Below are 19,279 nucleotides of genomic sequence, written 5' to 3'. Positions count from 1 at the left end.
TTCAGTCTCCGAGAGGCCCTTCACTCTCTAGGGCCGCTCTAGGCTGCCGCTTCCAAGGCGGGCTCCGAAGCTCAATGGTTGCTGGGCGGGGCCGTGACGTCCTTGGCGTGGCTGCAGGGGAGGCCGCGGCGGGGAAAATGGCGGACGGAAAGGCGGGAGAGGAGAAGCCTGAAAAGCCGCAGCGAGCTGGAGCCGCCGGAGGTGAACATAACCCCAGCGTCGCGGGCTACGTGGGATGCTCTGGGCCTTTCTTTGAGCTCCCCTGGGTGGGGGGAGTAGGCCGGGGCGAGAAGGGCGGATCTGGCGCTCACCCGGCCAGGTGCTGGGCCCACACAAGCCCTGGGCACGCCCGGTGCGGCCTGCTGGCATCCGGGCCCACATCGCCTCCTTGCCGGGGCAGAGCCGGTCACTGTTCGTCACCTCCTGGCCCCAGCGGAGGCCCTGCTTCCGAAGAGAAGGGAGATGGGCCCCAGAAAGGGGGACCGAAGTCGGGGTGGGACTAGGAGTGGTGGTGCGGACGCAATCACACAAAACGCACACGGGCGCTCGCACAGTGCGAGTCACCGAGCAGTGGCCGCAGGAACTGGCCGCAGGCCGAGTTTCCGACGGTGCCGGCCTCTCAGTTACACCTAGGAGTTAGTTTGCTGCTCCCTTTTCACTGAGGAGGTGGACTACCCTGGCCTTTTTCTTTATTTTCAAGCCTAGTTCTGATCCTGTAATGGGATGGGTCAAGGCGATGGAGGGAAAGAGGAATATCTTTGCCTGCCTCCTGGTTTAATCTGCCGGGTCTAGGGTTACGGTTTGGTTGCCTTTCTTTGAACTGTCTGCCTTTTCTGTGCTAGGCTGTTGCCAGCTAACTGCACGCCAGATATTTAGGTGGCTAAATAGGCTAGTGTGACTCTTCCTGTATTTTGTTACGATGTAAACTCAGGTTACAGCTATCTTTATTCTGTCACCTCCACTCCTCTAAATTTGGGTCTTGTGCATTAAGGAAAAGAAACATCCGGTAATCTCTCCAGCCCTCCCGCCCCTTTGTCCTCACAAGGCTAGTGACTTAACACGTGCGAGCTGAGCATAATGTCTTTAGAACGTTTTAAGTACCACACTGTTAACTCTTCTTCACGTCTTATCCCTGAAAGTATTTAATATGAGAAAATACAGAAGATTAATAGTATATGAAGGCAACTGTTAGGACCTCCTAACAAGTTTAATGTGATTTGACTTGGAAACAAAAATTGAGAAAAGTGTAATGTTCAGTTACTTTGGACCCAGAAATTCCTTTTTAAAAAACACGTACGGTGCTATTAGTTGAGCCCAAACTCCTTTCCCTCTTCACACTCCCCTCCCGTCTTGTTTTTTGTTGTTGTTATTGTTGTTTTACTAGTAAAATAGTTTATGAAACAACAGTTTAAGCCATTTAGTGCTACCTCGTTAGCGATTTTTTCCGTCAAAAATTGTCTTGGAAATTATCAAGTAGAACTACATTTAAAAATTAGTAGTTTGAGGAAAAACAAAGATCTGTAGCCTGAAGAATCTTATCTGACTTTTAGACTACCTTTTAACTTTGAGAATGGCTTTCCAGCTGTCTTGACTGAGTATCTGAGATGTGTTTAATGTGAGCCAAAGTGTACCTTAAGGGAGTTCCCTGGTGGCTTAGTGGTTGGGATTCCAGGCTTTCACTGCCCTGGCCGGGGTTCAATCCCTGACTGGGGAACTGAGATCCCGCAAGGCGCGCCGGGTGGCCAACAAACAAAACAAAACAAATATACCTTAAGTGTCAGCATAGTTCCACTATATAATTTGTCCACCACCCTTTCAGTTAGGGATAATTTGCTCTGTAGTATGAATATTGATGTTTCTACTTTAGCATATATTTGTGAAGGGGTGATATAAAGTTATCTTTGCTAATTGTTATCAAAAATTATTGTCTCCTTGTTGGTGACTTAGAGTAAGTAATATCCCTTAATAACGTCTACATAATTTGCCTTGGGTGTGCCTTCCTTTGAAAGAAAATACTACTGTTACATGTAAACCATTTTTGCATGTCAGATATTTTTAATGAAATTGTACAAAGAAATCATAGTTAAAACATTCATACCATGGATATTGTTTAATTGATAATTTTACGGCAAATTTTTAAAACAGTATCAAGTTTTAAAATTTTTAAAACAGTATCAAGTTTGTCTTGGGGGACTTACCTAGAGATTATTCTGATTTTTAACTCCTATTGAACAGTCCAGTAAGTTGGAAATACAAGTATTTTTTAATGAGTTAACATAGTTAACATGAATTTATGTTAATAAGAGAAGCTACTTACTTGAAGTAAGTAAGTAAGGTGCTCTCACCTTAAAGAGAAGGGATGATATTAAGGGTAAGGTTTTAGGTAGATTTTTTTCCCCTCCCTTTGGTTAAATTTTTGTAGCTCCTTGAAATAAGTAGACGCTTTAGAGAAGAGCTATTCATATTGTAATCATGCCCACCTCAGGCTATTTTAAGTTATCTGAAACTACTTTAATGAAATTGACATTTATTGTGCCAGGAGGTTCTTGAATATGTCCTGTTAGAGAGATAGGTATGTACCCTTTTTTCAGTTGAAGAAGTTACCAGAATGCCAATGCGTCATGAAGGGTATCCTTATGGACTTAAAACTTATTGGGTAATTTTTTTCAAAGTAAGGTACCTTTGTACTCCAAGGCCCACCTCTCCTCCCCAAAAATGCTAGTACCATGTGTAATTTGATTTCACATTAACTAATCTACACATTTTGTTTGCTTAGAATGAATACAAACTAAAGTAGTACATGTTGTATTTAAAGGAAAACACTTAATGGACTTTAAAACACTTAAGTGGTCTTGATAGTTTGCCTCTTCAGATGACAGAACCACGGATGTGAATAAAATTGAGTTGCTGACAGTTGATTACTTAATTAATGGTAGAGTAGTTTTCCCAACTCCCCTGTTCATGCTACATTTTTCTAGAGCATTCACTATAGAAATCTTCCCTAAGAATCATAGGATTGAACAGATAGTATTGTGTTTCATGTGTTAGCACATACTAGTTCAGTTAGTTGTCACACTTGATGTTGTTATTAATGTTATAGTAAGAATTATGTTTTTCACTTTTTGTCGTATTTATGCTTTGATTTTTCTAGATTCTTTGTTCCAGAATTATTTTCTGGGTAAAAGGAGACCTAGAATTAAGAAAAGATAGGTTTTAAAAGAACCAGAAATTTTGACTAATTATAACCCTTGAGTCACAGTTCAAAGAGCAGAGTTACACTAAAATCAAGACTAAATGTTCTTTATTCTATTTGTTTTGATGTTTTTCAGAGTTTGTGTTTACACAGACTTGTGCATTTAGTATACAGATTGCTTCTATATGTAAATCCAGTGGCTTTTTTGTGTGTTTCTATATGCTCTGATACGTAGAGCCAGTGAGTTTCCAGTTTTAGCTGTGTGTCAGTCACAAAGAAGAAGTAGTTATTACTGTTTGGGTTTTACTGTAAAATTCATACTTGATTAAAACTATACATGAAAAAAAAAACTATACATAGAATACAGAATAAAATTTAGCATAAATGCATTTAGTGGTAGACTGAAAAAATGTTTGCATAATACTGTCTTTTTTGTAAGAAATTCTAAATTGAGTTCTGTATTTCAAATATTGAATAGCAATCTTACATTCTTCAGGTGCTTTTGTAATTTTATATCTAAATAAGTGAATGGCACCTCAGACAACTATTCCAGTGCTGTCTTTGCTTCTTAGGGAAATCCCAAAACCTAATCCTGCTTAATTTCTCCCCTACATTGTTATTAAAACTTTCACCTCTTGTCTAAAGGTAATAAAGAGTTCATTTTATTTTCCTGTAAACAAAATAAAATGTTCTATTCAAAGTGTTTATTAATTTAGCTACCCCATCATTCCAAGACTATATAGATCGGGATCTATAACATCCCGTCTTTTAATTCATTACTTGTCAGTCTGTTTGATTTCCCCTTTTCTACCCATTCTAGCTTTTTGTCATGTTTTCTTAGCTGTTGTCAGGGCCATCCCTTAGAGAATCTTCTCTTTCTCCATAAACTATTCATCCAGTGTAGCAGAATACATTCAAAAGGTAAATTGGTAAACTTGGGAAAGAAAATAAAATATTTAATAATCAGCCAGCCTTCTGTCTTACCTCCCAATATGTTTTTAAATAGGCTGCATGTGTAACAGGCCTAAGATATTCAAGTGAGAACTAATTTCATTTATTAATATAAAGAAGCAAAATTACTGAAAGACATCTTGCATTCCATATCTACATATGTATGTCTTCTGTTTGAAATTATCATTAGCTCATCTTTCTTTCATGAGAAAAAATAATATATAAACCTAAATATAATTGTTGATATTAAGAGTAGCCTAAACAGATGTTAATCAAGCTTTGAGAGTAGAATGCAGTTACTCAAGAGGGGATGACCTGGAAGTCTTCCTTGAAGTTCCTTTCTAACTAAAAATTGTGAAATGTTCAGGAAGAACACATCATTCAAGAAGATTACTCCAGGCTGTACTAACACTGTAGTTTGGGTAATAATGGGCTGTTCATAACAGGGTACTTTGTGTAACTAGTAGTACGTTATTGAAGAATATTAGACTTTTTATTAGTCAAATGTATTATCCTGTGATGTGACTAACTGCCAGCAAACCAGTTTGTATAGAATTTATAGATCTTAATTTATAAAAAGAAAAATTCCACAAATAACTAGATTATTGTACAACTTACAGTGTTTAGTTGAAGGGTCTTACTTTTTGTGAACTCTATATTTATAATTTTAAATTGCTCTGTATTTTATGCTAGTTAATTCATGGGAGCCTCTTCTACTGCCACACAATCTCAGTTCCTGCTGTATACTCTAACAAACAGTGGAAGAGACTGTTGGGTTCAGTAGGTGACAACTGCAGAGGTATCTTCTTTATAACGATGCTTTTTGAGGTTGCTGCTCCCATCAATCTGCTCAGTAAAAATAGCTCATCTTGGTAAGTTGTTTCGACTTCACCAGGACCTGAAGAAGAAGCAGAAAAACCTGTGAAAACTAAGACTGTTTCTTCCAGTAATGGAGGGGAAAATTCCAGTCGCAGCGCTGAGAAGCGATCAGCTGAAGAAGAAGCTGCAGACCTCCCTACAAAGCCTACAAAGATCTCCAAGTTTGGATTTGCCATAGGTAGTCAGATGACAAAGAAAGCCTCAGCCATATCCATCAAACTTGGCTCAAGTGTGAGTTGTTATTTTATATATTATATTTGTTATGGGTCTGAAAATTTGTTTTCAAAACGTGCTTTTATTGGATTATGATAAATTAAGTATACAAAGATGTATAAAAAGATACATTGGTGCATGAACTTATTACATGTAAGTATTTAAGAAATTAGTGGCTCTATATTCAAGGAAGGTCTGGATGAATTATAACTCAACAAAGCTGTTTTTAAGAAGGGGTTGGAATATGAGAAGGAACAACTATTATAGGGACTATATGATTTATAAAGTAATAATACCTTAAGATTTCCTAAGTTGAGCAAAACCTGAAAAATATTTTTAGAGTTTCAGTTTATTTTTCTTATCTTTTAATTCCAGTGATATTAAAAATAATATTTAGAAATCATTTATTTGTATTTTAAAAGATTAATGTTAGTAAGATACTGCTTAATAAGAGCTTCCTGATTGCCTTACTTTGAAGCTACAAATGGACATTGAGTATTATAATCTATGATAGTAGTCCTTTACAGATCAACTTTTGATTCCTTGTTTTAAGATGTAAACCTTAAATTAATACTTATTAACCCTGGAGTATCTGGAAAGTATTTGAAGTATTAGATTGAAGCATATGAAGTTTAGAGATTTATCTATTTCTGATCTACAGAAGTGTTAATTTCATGTGGTTCAACTAAACAGATCTCTTTAAGAAAAAAAGTTACTTGAATAGTGTATTGCTATTGGCTTTAGAAAATGGTTACATTCTTGTGTAAGGAGAATAATCTTAAAATTGCTTTTAAGTTGTTTGTTCATGTCTGTTCTGTGAAAATTAATGCTCAGTTGCCTGGATGCATACAGCTTGATTTCTTCATTAGATGTCATTCAAAGATCTTAAAAATATGATATGGATCAGATTCCTACTAGAGTCAGTGTGTTTGAGCTACACTAGTTTTAAAAAAGCTACCATTCCTCAGAACCCCTACTCCCACCCTATGCTGTTTTGCTTCTTTCCTTTTCTTCCTTTTTCTAAAAAATTTAGTGTGAACAAAAGACATTCAGCTTGTAACTTCATTACTTCATGACTCTTTTCCCTATTTGAGCTGATTCTTTTGGTTTAATATGTTTTTTATAAAGTTGCATAGGCCTACCTGCATAGATATTTACTTTTTTTGATAGTCATTAAACATGTGGTTCTCATGTACACTTCTCATACAGGTGTTCCCCTTGATAATAGATTTTACGGTACTTGAACACACCTCCTAAATCAGATATCCATATCCCTACTTTTGCTAAATCATTGACGTGATTTAGTAATTGCTGATCATTTTAGTTGGGAGGGTTATGCTTGAAAAGGCCTATTCAGTAAAACTTCAATCTTTAGAAAACAAAAGACCTTTTTTTCATAAAGTAAACCAAAGTGTAAACATAATCTTGGCGAAATGAGGTGTAGGATATGAAAATAGTTGAAGCTGTTGCTTTTGATTATATGATGTGAAAAGATAGACAACCAACAAATACTTACTTGTGTCTTATGTTTATGTACAACATCAAATACATGACATCTTTAAGAGTAAAGGATGCTTCTAGAGTCGCTATGCATAATTTCCAAATGAACATTTTTATTCAAAAACAAACATTATTTATAAAAAGTGTTTCTGTTATACAAGAAGGGATGGTTAATTTTGTTTCAGCAGTTCAGAGAAGGTTTTACTGGTGAGGTGATGCTAGAGTTGGCTTTAAGTGCAGGCAAGAGGCAAAGGGACATCTCAGATAAAAAGAGCTTCATGCAGGGCATTCCGTGGTGGTCCAGTGGTTAAGACTTTCACTGCCGTGGGCCCGGGTTCAATCCCTGGTCGGGGAACTAAGATCCCATAAGCCGTGCAGCACAGCCAAAAAAAAGACTTATGCAAAGGCAGTTTAGATGTGAAGTCACATGATGCATTCAGGAAATTGTTCATAGTTAGGAAGTGTTTGGTAGGCAAATGCAGGGATACAAAGCCCCCCAAATAAGACCACAGGACCAAATCATAAAGGACTTGTACTCCATAATATAGTTTGGTTTTATTCTTTGGGTTCTAGAGGAGCCATGGAATCATTATAAAGAGTCTCGAGCCTTAAACAGATTTGCATTTTAGAAACATTACTCTGGTGCCAGTATAGAGAATTAGAGGAAAATAAATACAGAAGGTGGGGAGATGGTATTTCTAACAGCAGTTCAGGCAAGTAATGATAAGGGGCCTTAGTGTTGGTAGTGTGGTAGTAAGCTGGGAAGGCAGGGGAGATTTAAGTCTGTTTAATAGAGATCTAGTTAACAGGACCTTACAATAAAATGTGCAAGTTGAAGAAAAGGTTTTCTGACTTGAGCACTTAATGAGCACTGCAGTACCCCTGGGAGCTCTAAGTGGTGCTGTCCAGTAGGCAGCTAGCTAGTAGAGAAAGATGAGTCTTCATATCTTTCTCAAGGCACACTGTGGTTAATTTTAATGTTACTATGGGCAGGTATTAATATTCATTTTCTCTTACCTGTACCAGGTACCTTTTAGCTAAGTGATATTAAATTATAGACCCTAACTAGAAAATCTTTGACAGGAGGAAAACAAATGGACATATAATTAATAAAGTAAAATCTACCCATTGATAACCCACATTTTCAAAAAGAAAGAAGATTTCTCCAATGTTTGTTCTTAGTTCCTTACTGTATGTTTCTATGAAAACATAAAGTTGAATCTTTGAAGATAAATTATTTTTGTCATTAAATAAGCCTGTGTAAACATCATATTATACTCTTTTTAATGTTTCTTCTTCAGAAACCTAAGGAAACCGTTCCAACTCTTGCTCCAAAAACCCTTTCAGTAGCAGCAGCCTTTAATGAAGATGAAGATGTAAGTTGATACCTGGTTTTGTTTGTTTTACTTTAACAAGTTCTTTAAGAAAGATGTTAGTGGCAAATTGTCAAGTTGTACTAATGGTACTAGTGAACTTTTTTTGCAGCTCTGAACAGTTGTTGTTTTTTAAATGACATCTGCAAAATCTGGATATTTCTTCTGTTTATTTAATTTGATTGTGGGATTATTTAAAATATTACTGACTTTGGGGGGGCAAGGAACTTAATCAAATCAACAGATGCTTATTATGAGTAATAATATATATGTGTGCTATGAAATATGTAGGATCCAAAAAAAGGAAAATTCAATACTGCTGTCTTCAATAATTTTTATAGTTGGAGTCTTCAGTGAGACATTATGCATGTGTTCAGCTTTAAAAAGCAGCTATAGTGCTTTCTTCTTGTATCCCCATGAGGAATAACAATAGTGCAGGTGATTCTGCCAGAAGATCTAGTCAATATATACGTGTTCCAGAGTGGCGCAGTGGTTAAGAATCCGCCTGCCAGTGCAGGGGACACGGGTTTGAGCCCTGGTCCGGAAAGATCCCACATGCCGTGGAGCAACTAAGCCCGTGCGCCACAACTATTGAGCCTGCACTCTAGAACCCGCAAGCCACAGCTACTGAAGCCTGTGCACCTAGAGCCCGTGCTCTGCAACAAGAGAAGCCACTGCAATGAGAAGCCCGCGCACCACAACAAAGGGTAGCCCCTGCTCGCCGCACCTAGAGAAAGCCCACTTGCAGCAACGAAAATCCAATGCAGCCAAAAATAAATAAATAAATAAATTTTAAAAAAGATTAGGTAGCATTTTGGTTTGTACAGATTGTTATCAGGAAAGGACATTGTGGGAAGAAGGGGACAACATGTGCAGAAGTAGAGAGGCTGGAAATAGTAAGCACCTACATAATAGTAATGGCTTGCTTTGAATGCCTAACAGTTTGAATCTTTTCACACAACTTTATTTTATCCTCCATACATCCCTGTGAATTGTGTGATATGGTTATTCTTATTTTCCAAATGGAGAAATTAAGTGTGCATAAGTATTGTGCACAAGTGCTGAACTAGAACTGAGCTTTCTGGTTTCTTGTCCTATGTTCTTTGCATCATACGTTACTGTTTTCCCTGTTTTTAAAGAAATTTTAGACAGGTTCAGACAACACTCTTTCTGCTATAAGATGGTAATGATAGGTAGGGATAAACTTGTCTCTTAGGTAAAAGAACACAGGCATCTAAAATCTGCATCTGGGACTTCCCTGGAAGTCCAGTGGTTAAGACTCTGCACTTCCACTGCAGGGGGCACCAGTTTGATCCCTGGTCAGGGAACTAAGATCCCGCATGACGCTCAGCATGGCCAAAAAAATAAAAGGAAATAAAATCTTCATCTGGGTCTTCCTTTTTCTGCAGCACATATTAATTAACCTTGGATATATATCTAAGCCTGAAATATATTGTACAAAGAGTGTGTTCATTTAGTTAATTTTGAAATTTAAAAATACTTTTTCAGTTGTATCTCTTTAGTCTCTTTTAATTTGGACAACTCCTGGGTTTTTCTGCGTATTTCATGGCGTTAACATTTTTGAAGAGTTCAGGCCAGTTAGTTTGTAGAACGTCCCTCAGTTTGGATTTGTCTGATGTTCCCTTATGATTAGATTCACATTCCTTTTGGCAGGCGTACCACAGAAGTGATGCCAAGTTCTCAATGCATCATATCAGGAGCACATGTCAGTATATCCCATTACTGGCAGTGTTAACTTTGATCATTTAGTTAAAGTGATGTCTGCCAGATTTCTCTACTGTCAAATTACTGTTTTATCTTTTATAATTAAAATTTATCTTGTGGGGATATGTTTTAAGAATATGTGGAGGGGACTTCCCTGGTGGCACAGTGGTTAAGAATCAGCCTGCCAGTACGGGGGACACGGGTTTGAGCCCTGGTCCGGGAAGATCCCACATGCCACAGAGTAACTAAGCCTGTGCGCCACAACTACTGAGCCTGTGCTCTAGAGCCTGCGAGCCACAACTACTGAGCCCACGTGCCGCAACTACTGAAGCCCGTGTGCCTAGAGCCCGTGCTCCACAACAAGAAAAGCCACCGCAATGAGAAGCCCGTGCGCCTCAATGAAGAGTAGCCCCCTCTCGCTGCAACTAGAGAAAGCCCGCGCACAGCAACGAAGACCCGACGCAGCCATAAATAAATAAATAAAATTTAAAAAAAGAATATGTGAAAATACATAATTTCTTAAGTGTTCACTCATGAGTGTTAACATTCATTGATGATTCTTACCGGAATCAATTATTATGATGTTTGCTGAATGGTGATTTTTTTTCATTCTTTCATCCCTTCTATGTTTAATGTTTCTTACTGTAAGGAAGAGCTTTTATAAGTGTAGGCTCTATTCAACACGTTATAATGCTCAAATTGTCTCAGATTTGACCAGTAGAAATCCCCTTTAAGCTGGATCTTGGCAGATGACTGTGTAAAAAATAATATTTAGCTCACCAGTAACATTTATACTTAAAAAACATCTAAAAGACACTTGTCACATATCTTTTCACGAGCTGTAACTATGGAAAAGTAGTAGAGAATGAGCTTTCAAGATGTCTTTTCAGTAAAGGAGACATTTTTGAGAAGGAGCAATACAGTAAAATGGTTAAGAGCCTTTGCTTTGGCATCTAGCTGTTTTGTGACTTGGGACAAGTTAACCTTGTTTACCATACCTACAAAATGTGAATGATGATACTCATACCCACCTTGTAGGATTGTTAGGGTTTTCAAAGACAGTGCATATTAAAGCATTTAACACAATGTGTAGCTTCTAGTAAACAAATAGTTTTAGTTCTAGAATATCAAGTTTTTGGGGGGTTTTGTTTTTGTTTTGGGGGGTTTTTTTGTTCTTGTGTTTTGTTGGTTTGTTTTTTGGCCACACTGCACGGCATGCAGGATCTTAGTTCCCCAACCAGTGATCGAACTCGCACCCCCTACAATGGAAGCACGGAATTCTTAACCACTGGACCGGCAGGGGAGTCCCTAGAATATCGAGTTTTTACCAAATTTTTTTTCTTTATGCAGAATCAGCAGACTAGAAGCATGAGGGTTTTATTTACTGTAGTTAAGATAAATGATTTTCTCCTTTCACCAAAATTTCAGACTTAGATATAAAATTTAGCATTATTGGTAATCAAGTGATTTTAATGTAGTTGACCCTTGACCAACACAGGTTTGAACTGCACAGGCCTATTTATATGCAGATTTTTTTCAGTAACGTGCTACAGTACTACACTCTCCCAAGGTTGGTTTAATCCTCAGGTGTGGAACCGTGGCTATGGAAGGTCAACTATAAAGTTACACACGGGGTTTTGACTGTGGCACTGTGGAGGCAGTGCCTCTAATCCTCCTGCATTGTTCAAGGGTCAGCTCTATCTACATGCAGTCATCTCTGTTTCTGTCTTACATTTTTCTCCAGAGTGAACCAGAGGAAATGCCTCCAGAAGCAAAGATGAGGATGAAGAATATTGGAAGGTATTATAATTTTTGTATAATATTGTAGAAAATTATAGTGAATTAAGAGCAAGAATAAATTGCAAATTGCACATAATCTATTAGTGTTCAAGCTTTTGTTGCATATTTGGGCAAAAGAGTTTTATTTTCTGAGATTACTCTCCTGGTAAAAGAAAATTAGTATTTTAAGAAAAGAAAAAATAATAATCTAATGCTATTTTTTTTCAGATACATGTAATCTAAATTTTTTCAAATAAACAGTTATGAGAAATGTTTCTGATATAAAATTTAAAAGTTTTTTTCAGGTATAAAAAAATGGCTTTCACTCATCTCACTTAAGATATTCCCACCACTTAATCTTGATTGTATGTGTCCCATTTTCCTTAGTAATTTAAATGCCAAATATAAAAAGAAGACAAAAACATTTAAAAATTTTCCTCCATTGTTTCTGTTATTGTGAAAATAACATAAATTTCAAGTTAACACGATGTTCAGTTTCCTGTCTTTGTATGTGTAAATGGATAACTTCGAGGCTAATAAGAAAGCTGGGCTTCAAAACAACCTATACTATATCCCCACTTCTACCAAATGTATATATTCTCCCAAAGAACTAAGTGCTGAGTCTTCAAGCATCAGTCTTCAGACTTCATCTATGATTCAAACGGGAACTGTCCCAGTGGCTGTCTGCCTGCCTCCCTTTCGGACTGGGACCTAAAGTAAATACATCTGGCATTATAACCAAATCTAAACACCCAGGATACATATATCTTCATATATCTAAACATTTAAAACTGAAACAGGAGTTCATAAAATGACATCTTCTGTTTCATTTTTTATAAATGCTGATGGCAAGCCACCACCAAATTGATTTAATGACCCTGTTAATGGGTTACAAGCAACGGTTTTTAAAACTATAGTGGTTGCCACTATAGTGGTTGCTGCATATCAGAATCACCTTAGATGTTTGTTAAAACTACAGATTTACCTGGCTTCTCCTGAGGCCTACTGAATCTGAAATTTTAGGACAGGGTCTGTGTAAAGGGTATTTTTAAAAAGATCTGTAGAGGCTTCTGATGTTTGGCCTGCATTTATAATAGGTGCTAAACAAATGTGTTTTGAATGAGTTAAAAACATAGCCCGAAAATCATTATATAACATTTTAAATAAGTTTCCTTTCTTTTAACACAGGGATACACCAACATCAGCAGGACCAAATTCCTTCAATAAAGGAAAGCATGGGTTTTCTGATAACCAGAAGCTATGGGAGCGAAATATAAAATCTCATCTTGGAAATGTCCATGACCAAGACAATTAAATGATGTGTTTTGAAATTGGGGTATGGGGTGGGTGTAAAGTTAAAAGGAACAGTTTCCTTTTTTAAAGAATGGTATAAGACTATCTTTGGAGCCGCCTTTTTTTTTTCTTTTTCTTTTTTTAAAGATTGAGTGGTACACTAATAAATGAGAATTTGAAATTAGAGGTAATTTATGTTTTATATACAGATTTCAAGACATTTGCTAATTTTGTAGTTTCACGTGATTAGTTTCCAAAGGTTATAGATGATTAAAAAAATCATAAATGGTACCTTTCTAAGAATTGCATATTTTTTTAGACACAACTACTAGCACATTAAGAGGGAAGCAAAAAGTTGTCTATTTAAACTGTAGGCAGTTACTCTCTAACTTAACTCCCTTGTTAACCTAAAGTCTGGCTCCCAGGAACAGCCTTATAGAGAAGGGAGTATTGTATTGGGAGGAAAATGTTGCTGGACTATTGACTGAGAAAGTAAATTAGATAAAAATTAAAATACAGCTTTTTTTTTTCCTAATGGGCATTTGTTTTGTTTCGAATCATCATAAACTAGTTATTGCATTGCTATCAGTGGATACAGATGCTTAGCTCTTTAAAAAGAACATTTTAAAATTTTATGTAAACTGTTGAGTATTTAAAATAGCCCACTTCACTTTAAAGGGTCTTGTCTACCTTTGATAGTCTTCAAAGAACAACCATTTGCTACCAAAGTAAATCAGTATTTTGAATGTGCTTCTCTTGGTTTTTGTTATTAGCTAGTTCCTGTAAGTATTTCCACCAGATCTTCAGGCAAATCATAAGGAAGCTGTTTCTTTTAAAATAACAAACCACCACCAAAAATTTAAATGTACATAATAGTTAAATATTTGGCTGTTCTTATTTTTTAAAGGATATAAACACCAAAAAAAAAAGGCAACATTGTATGAAGATGGAAAATAAGAAAGATGCACTTTCTGTAACTTTATCAAAGCATTTATGTTACTAACTTGTGAAATCCAATTTGATTTGAACTTATTACAGGAATTCTTATTTAGCACAATAATATTGTTTCTTTTAACTGTATACATATTAACCAGTGGCCTCTTTAAAAGCACATTTTAGATACTGAAAATAAAAAGAAAGAAAATGCATCTTTAAACATATTTTATGGAATCTTTGACCACATATACTTTGTTAATCTTTGTGTTGTAGGATTGTGTTTATTTTGTATTTTTGTATTGTATATGAATTCTTTTTTTAATGTGACAGTTGAACACATCTTTAAAAGCATAGTCACACATAAAAGAAACATACAGTATAATGATTTCCTTGAAAACTCTTACAATGTTAGATTTGGAGGCAGCTTCATACTGTTTAATTGGTGATAACTACTCTCTGAGCTCTTTTAATAGGTAATAACTCCAGAGAAGCAGCCTGTATATATTCCTAATACTTTGTTCACTTGCATATGAGTTTAGAGTAAGCCCCAAGTAAAACAATGGAAATGTATATAGAACGATTAGTTCTTACTTACATGGTTTAATTATATCAAGATACATGAATTTAACTTGCTTTAACGTAGGCAAACTTCCCATTTTTGTTCATTTTAATGTTTATGTTGAAATAACATCCCAAAACGACTGAGATGAATGTCTTTACTAAAATACCAATAAATTTGTCCAACTCTATCAGTGTTCTTATTTTCTGTTACACTTAATTGTTGCTGGGTTTGTTTTAAACAAAGAAGAGACAGATGTTATTGGTGCTCTTGCCCAGATTGTTGGCCAGAGTAATGGGAGATTTTAAATTGCTCTTTGGAGTCTACCTAACTTAGCACATAGTTCTAGAACATTACAGTATCTCAGGTTAGAAAAAGACCTAGTCCAAATCCTCCCTCTCCTCTACTGCCAAAGTATCATCTATTAATGTGCTGTAGAAAATCCTGCTGAGGCATACCTTTGAAAATCCCTAAGTGTTAGAAGGTATTCTCTTACTTGTGTCTGCCATCCATTATCTCTAAATATTTTCTTAATGTTTATAATGCTGCTGCCCTATAGGTCAGGTGTGAGTAAATGAAAAGATCGAACTACATTTTAAAATTAAGGTTCGTTTCTAGTTAGACTAATTACAAATGAAGGCTATGAATTTCAAATGTTTTTTTCTTAACGCTAATAATCAGGGTTAGCTTGATATACTGTGGAGGGATTGTTCAAGTTACTTCCCTGCTGAGATGAAGATACTTTTTAATTTTTTTTAACTTTTCATTTTGAAAAAATTTCAGACTCAAAACATTGCAAAAATATAGTGAAGTACTTCCATGTTCTTCAAATGATAACATACAACCACAGGACAGTTGTCAAAATCAGGGAATTAACATTATTAAAATATTATATCACCTTACACTATTATTCTACAGACCTTATTCAAATTTCACCATTTGCTCCACTAATGTCTCCGTAGTTGAAGATTCACTACATTATCACATATTGTTTAGTTGTCATCTCTCTTAAACCCCTTTAATCTGGGAATCTTCAGTGTTTGTCTATTATGACCTTAGACTTTTTGAAAAGTACAGGCCAATTATTTGTAGATCTCCCAATTTGGGATTTTCCTCACAAATTCAGTTTATGCATTTTTGGCAAAAATAAGACAGAACGGATGTGTCTTCAGTATATCAGCAAGCACATGATGTCAATTTGTCCTCTTACCAGTGTGATGTTAATTTTGATCACTTGGTTAGGGTGGTATCTGCCAGATATATACAATGTCAAAGTTGTAAATTTTCTGTTTGTAATTAGTATCTTATGGGAAAATTCTTGTAAGTATCGTATTCTCATACTTTTGCCCACTAATTGGCAGACATTCATGGTTTTTGTTTTTTGGGTGTTTCCCCCATGGTTCTTTACTGAAACAATTGTTAGTGTAGGATTTGCCGAATGATGATTTTTCTATTTTCATCTTCTATTTTTTGTAGTTCAAATTCTGTGAGGAAATTTCCTTCTCCATTCTTTATTCAATTTTGTATTGATAATGGGCCTGTGTATTCTTATGTTATTCTATAGGTTATAATGCACTACTATCATATATTTTGTTACTCAAAATGTCCCAGATCTGCCCACATAAACCCCTCCCCATTGACCCTTGTGTCTTTTTGACATGTCCCCATTCTTTTTTTTTAATACATCTTTAATTTCTGGCACCAGAAGATATTCTGGACTCATCTCATATTTTCTCTTCTTTAACCCTGGAATCAGTGATTTCTCTAAGCATCCATGGTTCCTTTTAGAATCAAAATCTGCACTAAGTGTACTCATTGGTTGTGAAGTGTCATTGCTTCTAGCCTACTTGACAGAGCTAGAATATGTATGTATATATATCTATATCAATTTCTAGATCTATATGTGTGTGTGTGTGTATGTATGTGTATACTGTATGTATCTCCATGAGTTCATATACTTCCATTACCAGACCAACACCAGATACATTCTAGTCTTCCTCCTTTCTCTACTTACTACTCTTGTCCAACAGTAAGAAATCTGACTATGTATAATCTGTTCACTTATTTGCTTAATTTCTAGAATACACATAAAGTTTCAGAATTAATTCATATATTTCCCTATGAAAAACTAACCAGAGTGCAGTATTTGTATGTAGTTCCTTTCCTTTTTAGTCTTAAGAGTACATAATCAAAATACTATTTTACAAAGTTATGTAGGTTAGTTCTTTGCTCCCCCTTTCAGTATGATTGTATTACTCATTTGTAATGCAGTTTGGTTTTGTTTGTGTTTCATAATGAATTACTGCTCATTGTTAATTTGTTTTGCATGTGAAATAGCATAGGTCTAAAAGTTGGAACGATACAAAAAGTGTAACTCCTCCCTATTTCTGCCTCATTCTCTTCCTCCTGTCCTTTCTATCCTGTTTACACCTATTCCCTATAGGTAATCCATCTCTGGTTTCTGGTTTATCCTTCCTGTGTTTCCTTTTAAATCAATGAATAGATGGGTGTTTATTATTTCTCCTTTTATCTTACATGAAATGTAATATACTACAGTTATTCTTTTATCCTTTTTTTTTTCTTCACTTTATAGTATACCCTGGAAACTATACTAGTTCATGGAGATCTTTCTCAAAAAAATTTTTAACAGCTACATAGTACTCCATTGTGTGAATATACCATAGTCAATGCAATTACTCTTACTTGTATGGGCATTTAGGTCATTTCCAATGTTTTGCCATTACAATGCTGTAATCAAATAACCTGTGCAGGTGTATTTTCTCGTTGGGGTGTATCTTCCTTCAGGTAAATTCCCAGAAGTAGGATGCTGGGTCAAAATATAAGTGCATATCTACTCTTATTAGATATTGCCAAATTCTCCTACAAAAGGATTGTACCAGTTTGTTTTCCCACCAAAAATATATGAATGCCTTTTCCCACAGCCTTGCCAGCAGAATGTGTTTGTCATGCTTTTTAATTTTTGCCATATCTGATAGGTTTAAAAAAACGGCACGAGACTTCCCTGGTGGCGCGGTGGTTAAGAATCCGCCTGCTAATGCAGGGGACACGGGTTCGAGCCCTGGTCCGGGAAGATCCCACATGCCGCAAAGCAACTAAGCCTGTGTGCCACAACTACTGAGCCTGCGCTCTGGAGCCCGTGAGCCACAACTGCTGAGCCCACGTGCCACAATTGCTGAAGCCTGTGTGCCTAGAGCCCATGCTCCGCAACAAGAGAAGCCACCGCAATGAGAAGCCCCCGCACCGCAACCAAGGGTAGCCCCTGCTCACCACAACTAGAGAAAGCCCGCGTGCAGCAATGAAGACCCAACACAGCCATAAATTAATTAATTAATTAAAAAAAAAAGGCATGTTAGAATAGTTTTAATTTGCATCTCTCTAGCTATGAGTGAGGTTGAATATCTTTTCATATGTTTAAGGGCCATTTGAATATCTTTATGAATAGTCTGTTTATTTCATTCCCACTTTACTATTGGGTTTTTGGTCCTTTCTCAAATTTTAAGAATTTGTCATATATTAACTCTTTATACATATGTTATAAAGAGTTTATCCTAATTATTAATTGTCTTTCGGCTTTGATTATGGTGTTCTTTGTAATACAAAAAGCTTCCTTTTTTTGTAATGTAGTGAATTTTATTCATCTCTGTTGCCTTTGTTTTGTTAATAGTTAGAAAGCCTTTCTCTATACTGAGGTTAAAGATAAATTCACCCTTGTTTTTCTAGTGCTTGTATTGTTTCATTTTCAAATTTAAACAGACTCCTGATCCATTTGGAATATATACTTGTGCATTTGTGAGATCAAGATCTAATTTTAGTTAACACATCTGTATGATATTAAGCCATCCTAATAGGAAGCAGTCTGCTTTTGTGTTTTGGGGGAGTGTTAAATTTTTTCTCATATGGGTTTTGCCTATTTCTTGTTAAGCTTCTTCCTCAATATTTAATCATCTTTGTTGCTATTGAAATGAGGTTTTCTCTATCATTTTGTGCTGGTTATTGTTTTAAGATATGAAGACAATTTTCTGTATGTTAATTCTGTGTCTTGCTATCTTACTAAACTCCTTATTGTTTGAGTTTTATCATCAATTCTCAAGAATTTCCCAGGTGTACCATCATATCACCTGCAAATAAAGATGGCTTTACTTTATCAATTTTTGTGCCTCAATTTATTTTCTTGTCTAATTGCATTGCTTAATACCGCTAATACAGTATTGAATAGTAGTAGAATAAATGGGTATCCTTGTCTTTTTCTCAGTGGAAATATCTCCAGCATTTTACTATTAAATAAGATCCTGGCTTTAGGACTACATATTTTATCATGTTAAAAATATCCATCAATTCCTAATTTTCTTAAGTACTTTTATCAGAAATAGGTGTTGAATTTTGCTGAAAGCTCTTTCAGTATTTTATCAATGAGGGGAAACTGTAATATATAGAATTAACATGAGAACTCTCCGGTGTAGTAGAAGTAGCAACTGCAGGAAGAAACCACCACCCGCAGGGCTAAGGGAATAAGTGAACAAGCAAAAGACAACATCTTAGAGGAGGGGCCCAGAGGCTGAAATTCAGATCTTTGAGGAGGTACAGCTGCTGGCTGCAGGGAAGAACAGCACACCAAGCTGCCCATCACCACACTGAAGACAAATTTTGGAAATTCCTTATTCAACTTGCTCACGAAAAGTCCCTGGCGATTTGTAGCCCTTTACCCCCACAAGAATCCATTGTTAGTTAGCAATAATTATTGGTTTTAGTTTTTCACTTTTTACTTCTTTTCATTTTCCTATACTTTCCAAATTTCCTACATTGATCCTACATTACTTTGATAATTGGAGAACTGAGTGGGGAGTAGAGGTATCTCTA

The 19,279-nt window shown here is 36.1% G+C and overlaps 1 protein-coding gene across 3 annotated transcripts; it reads left to right on the top strand.

Annotated features, from left to right (window-relative positions):
- The first annotated feature begins 41 nt into the window (after window positions 1–41).
- PCNP (PEST proteolytic signal containing nuclear protein) lies at window positions 42–18,566 on the top strand. Of its 3 annotated transcripts, XM_033433271.2 has the most exons (6): window positions 91–201; window positions 4,838–5,016; window positions 5,092–5,254; window positions 8,038–8,112; window positions 11,579–11,634; window positions 12,802–14,591. In XM_033433271.2, the coding sequence occupies exons 2-6, from the start codon at window positions 4,961–4,963 to the stop codon at window positions 12,926–12,928; spliced, it is 477 nt and encodes a 158-aa protein (XP_033289162.1). In that variant the 5' UTR covers window positions 91–201; window positions 4,838–4,960; the 3' UTR covers window positions 12,929–14,591. The 3 variants fall into 3 exon arrangements, with proteins under 3 accessions (XP_049566036.1, XP_004272644.2, XP_033289162.1); XM_049710079.1 differs by lacking the exons at window positions 4,838–5,016; window positions 12,802–14,591 and adding an exon at window positions 17,398–18,566 and having other exon boundaries at window positions 42–201; window positions 5,040–5,254; XM_004272596.4 differs by lacking the exon at window positions 4,838–5,016 and having other exon boundaries at window positions 43–201; window positions 5,040–5,254.
- Window positions 18,567–19,279: the final 713 nt, after the last annotated feature.

Source organism: Orcinus orca, chromosome 5, assembly GCF_937001465.1.
Source record: "Orcinus orca chromosome 5, mOrcOrc1.1, whole genome shotgun sequence".
Taxonomy (NCBI): domain Eukaryota; kingdom Metazoa; phylum Chordata; class Mammalia; order Artiodactyla; family Delphinidae; genus Orcinus; species Orcinus orca.
The sequence above is the reverse complement of the archived record's forward strand: the minus strand, read 5'-3'. Positions and strand labels throughout refer to the sequence as shown.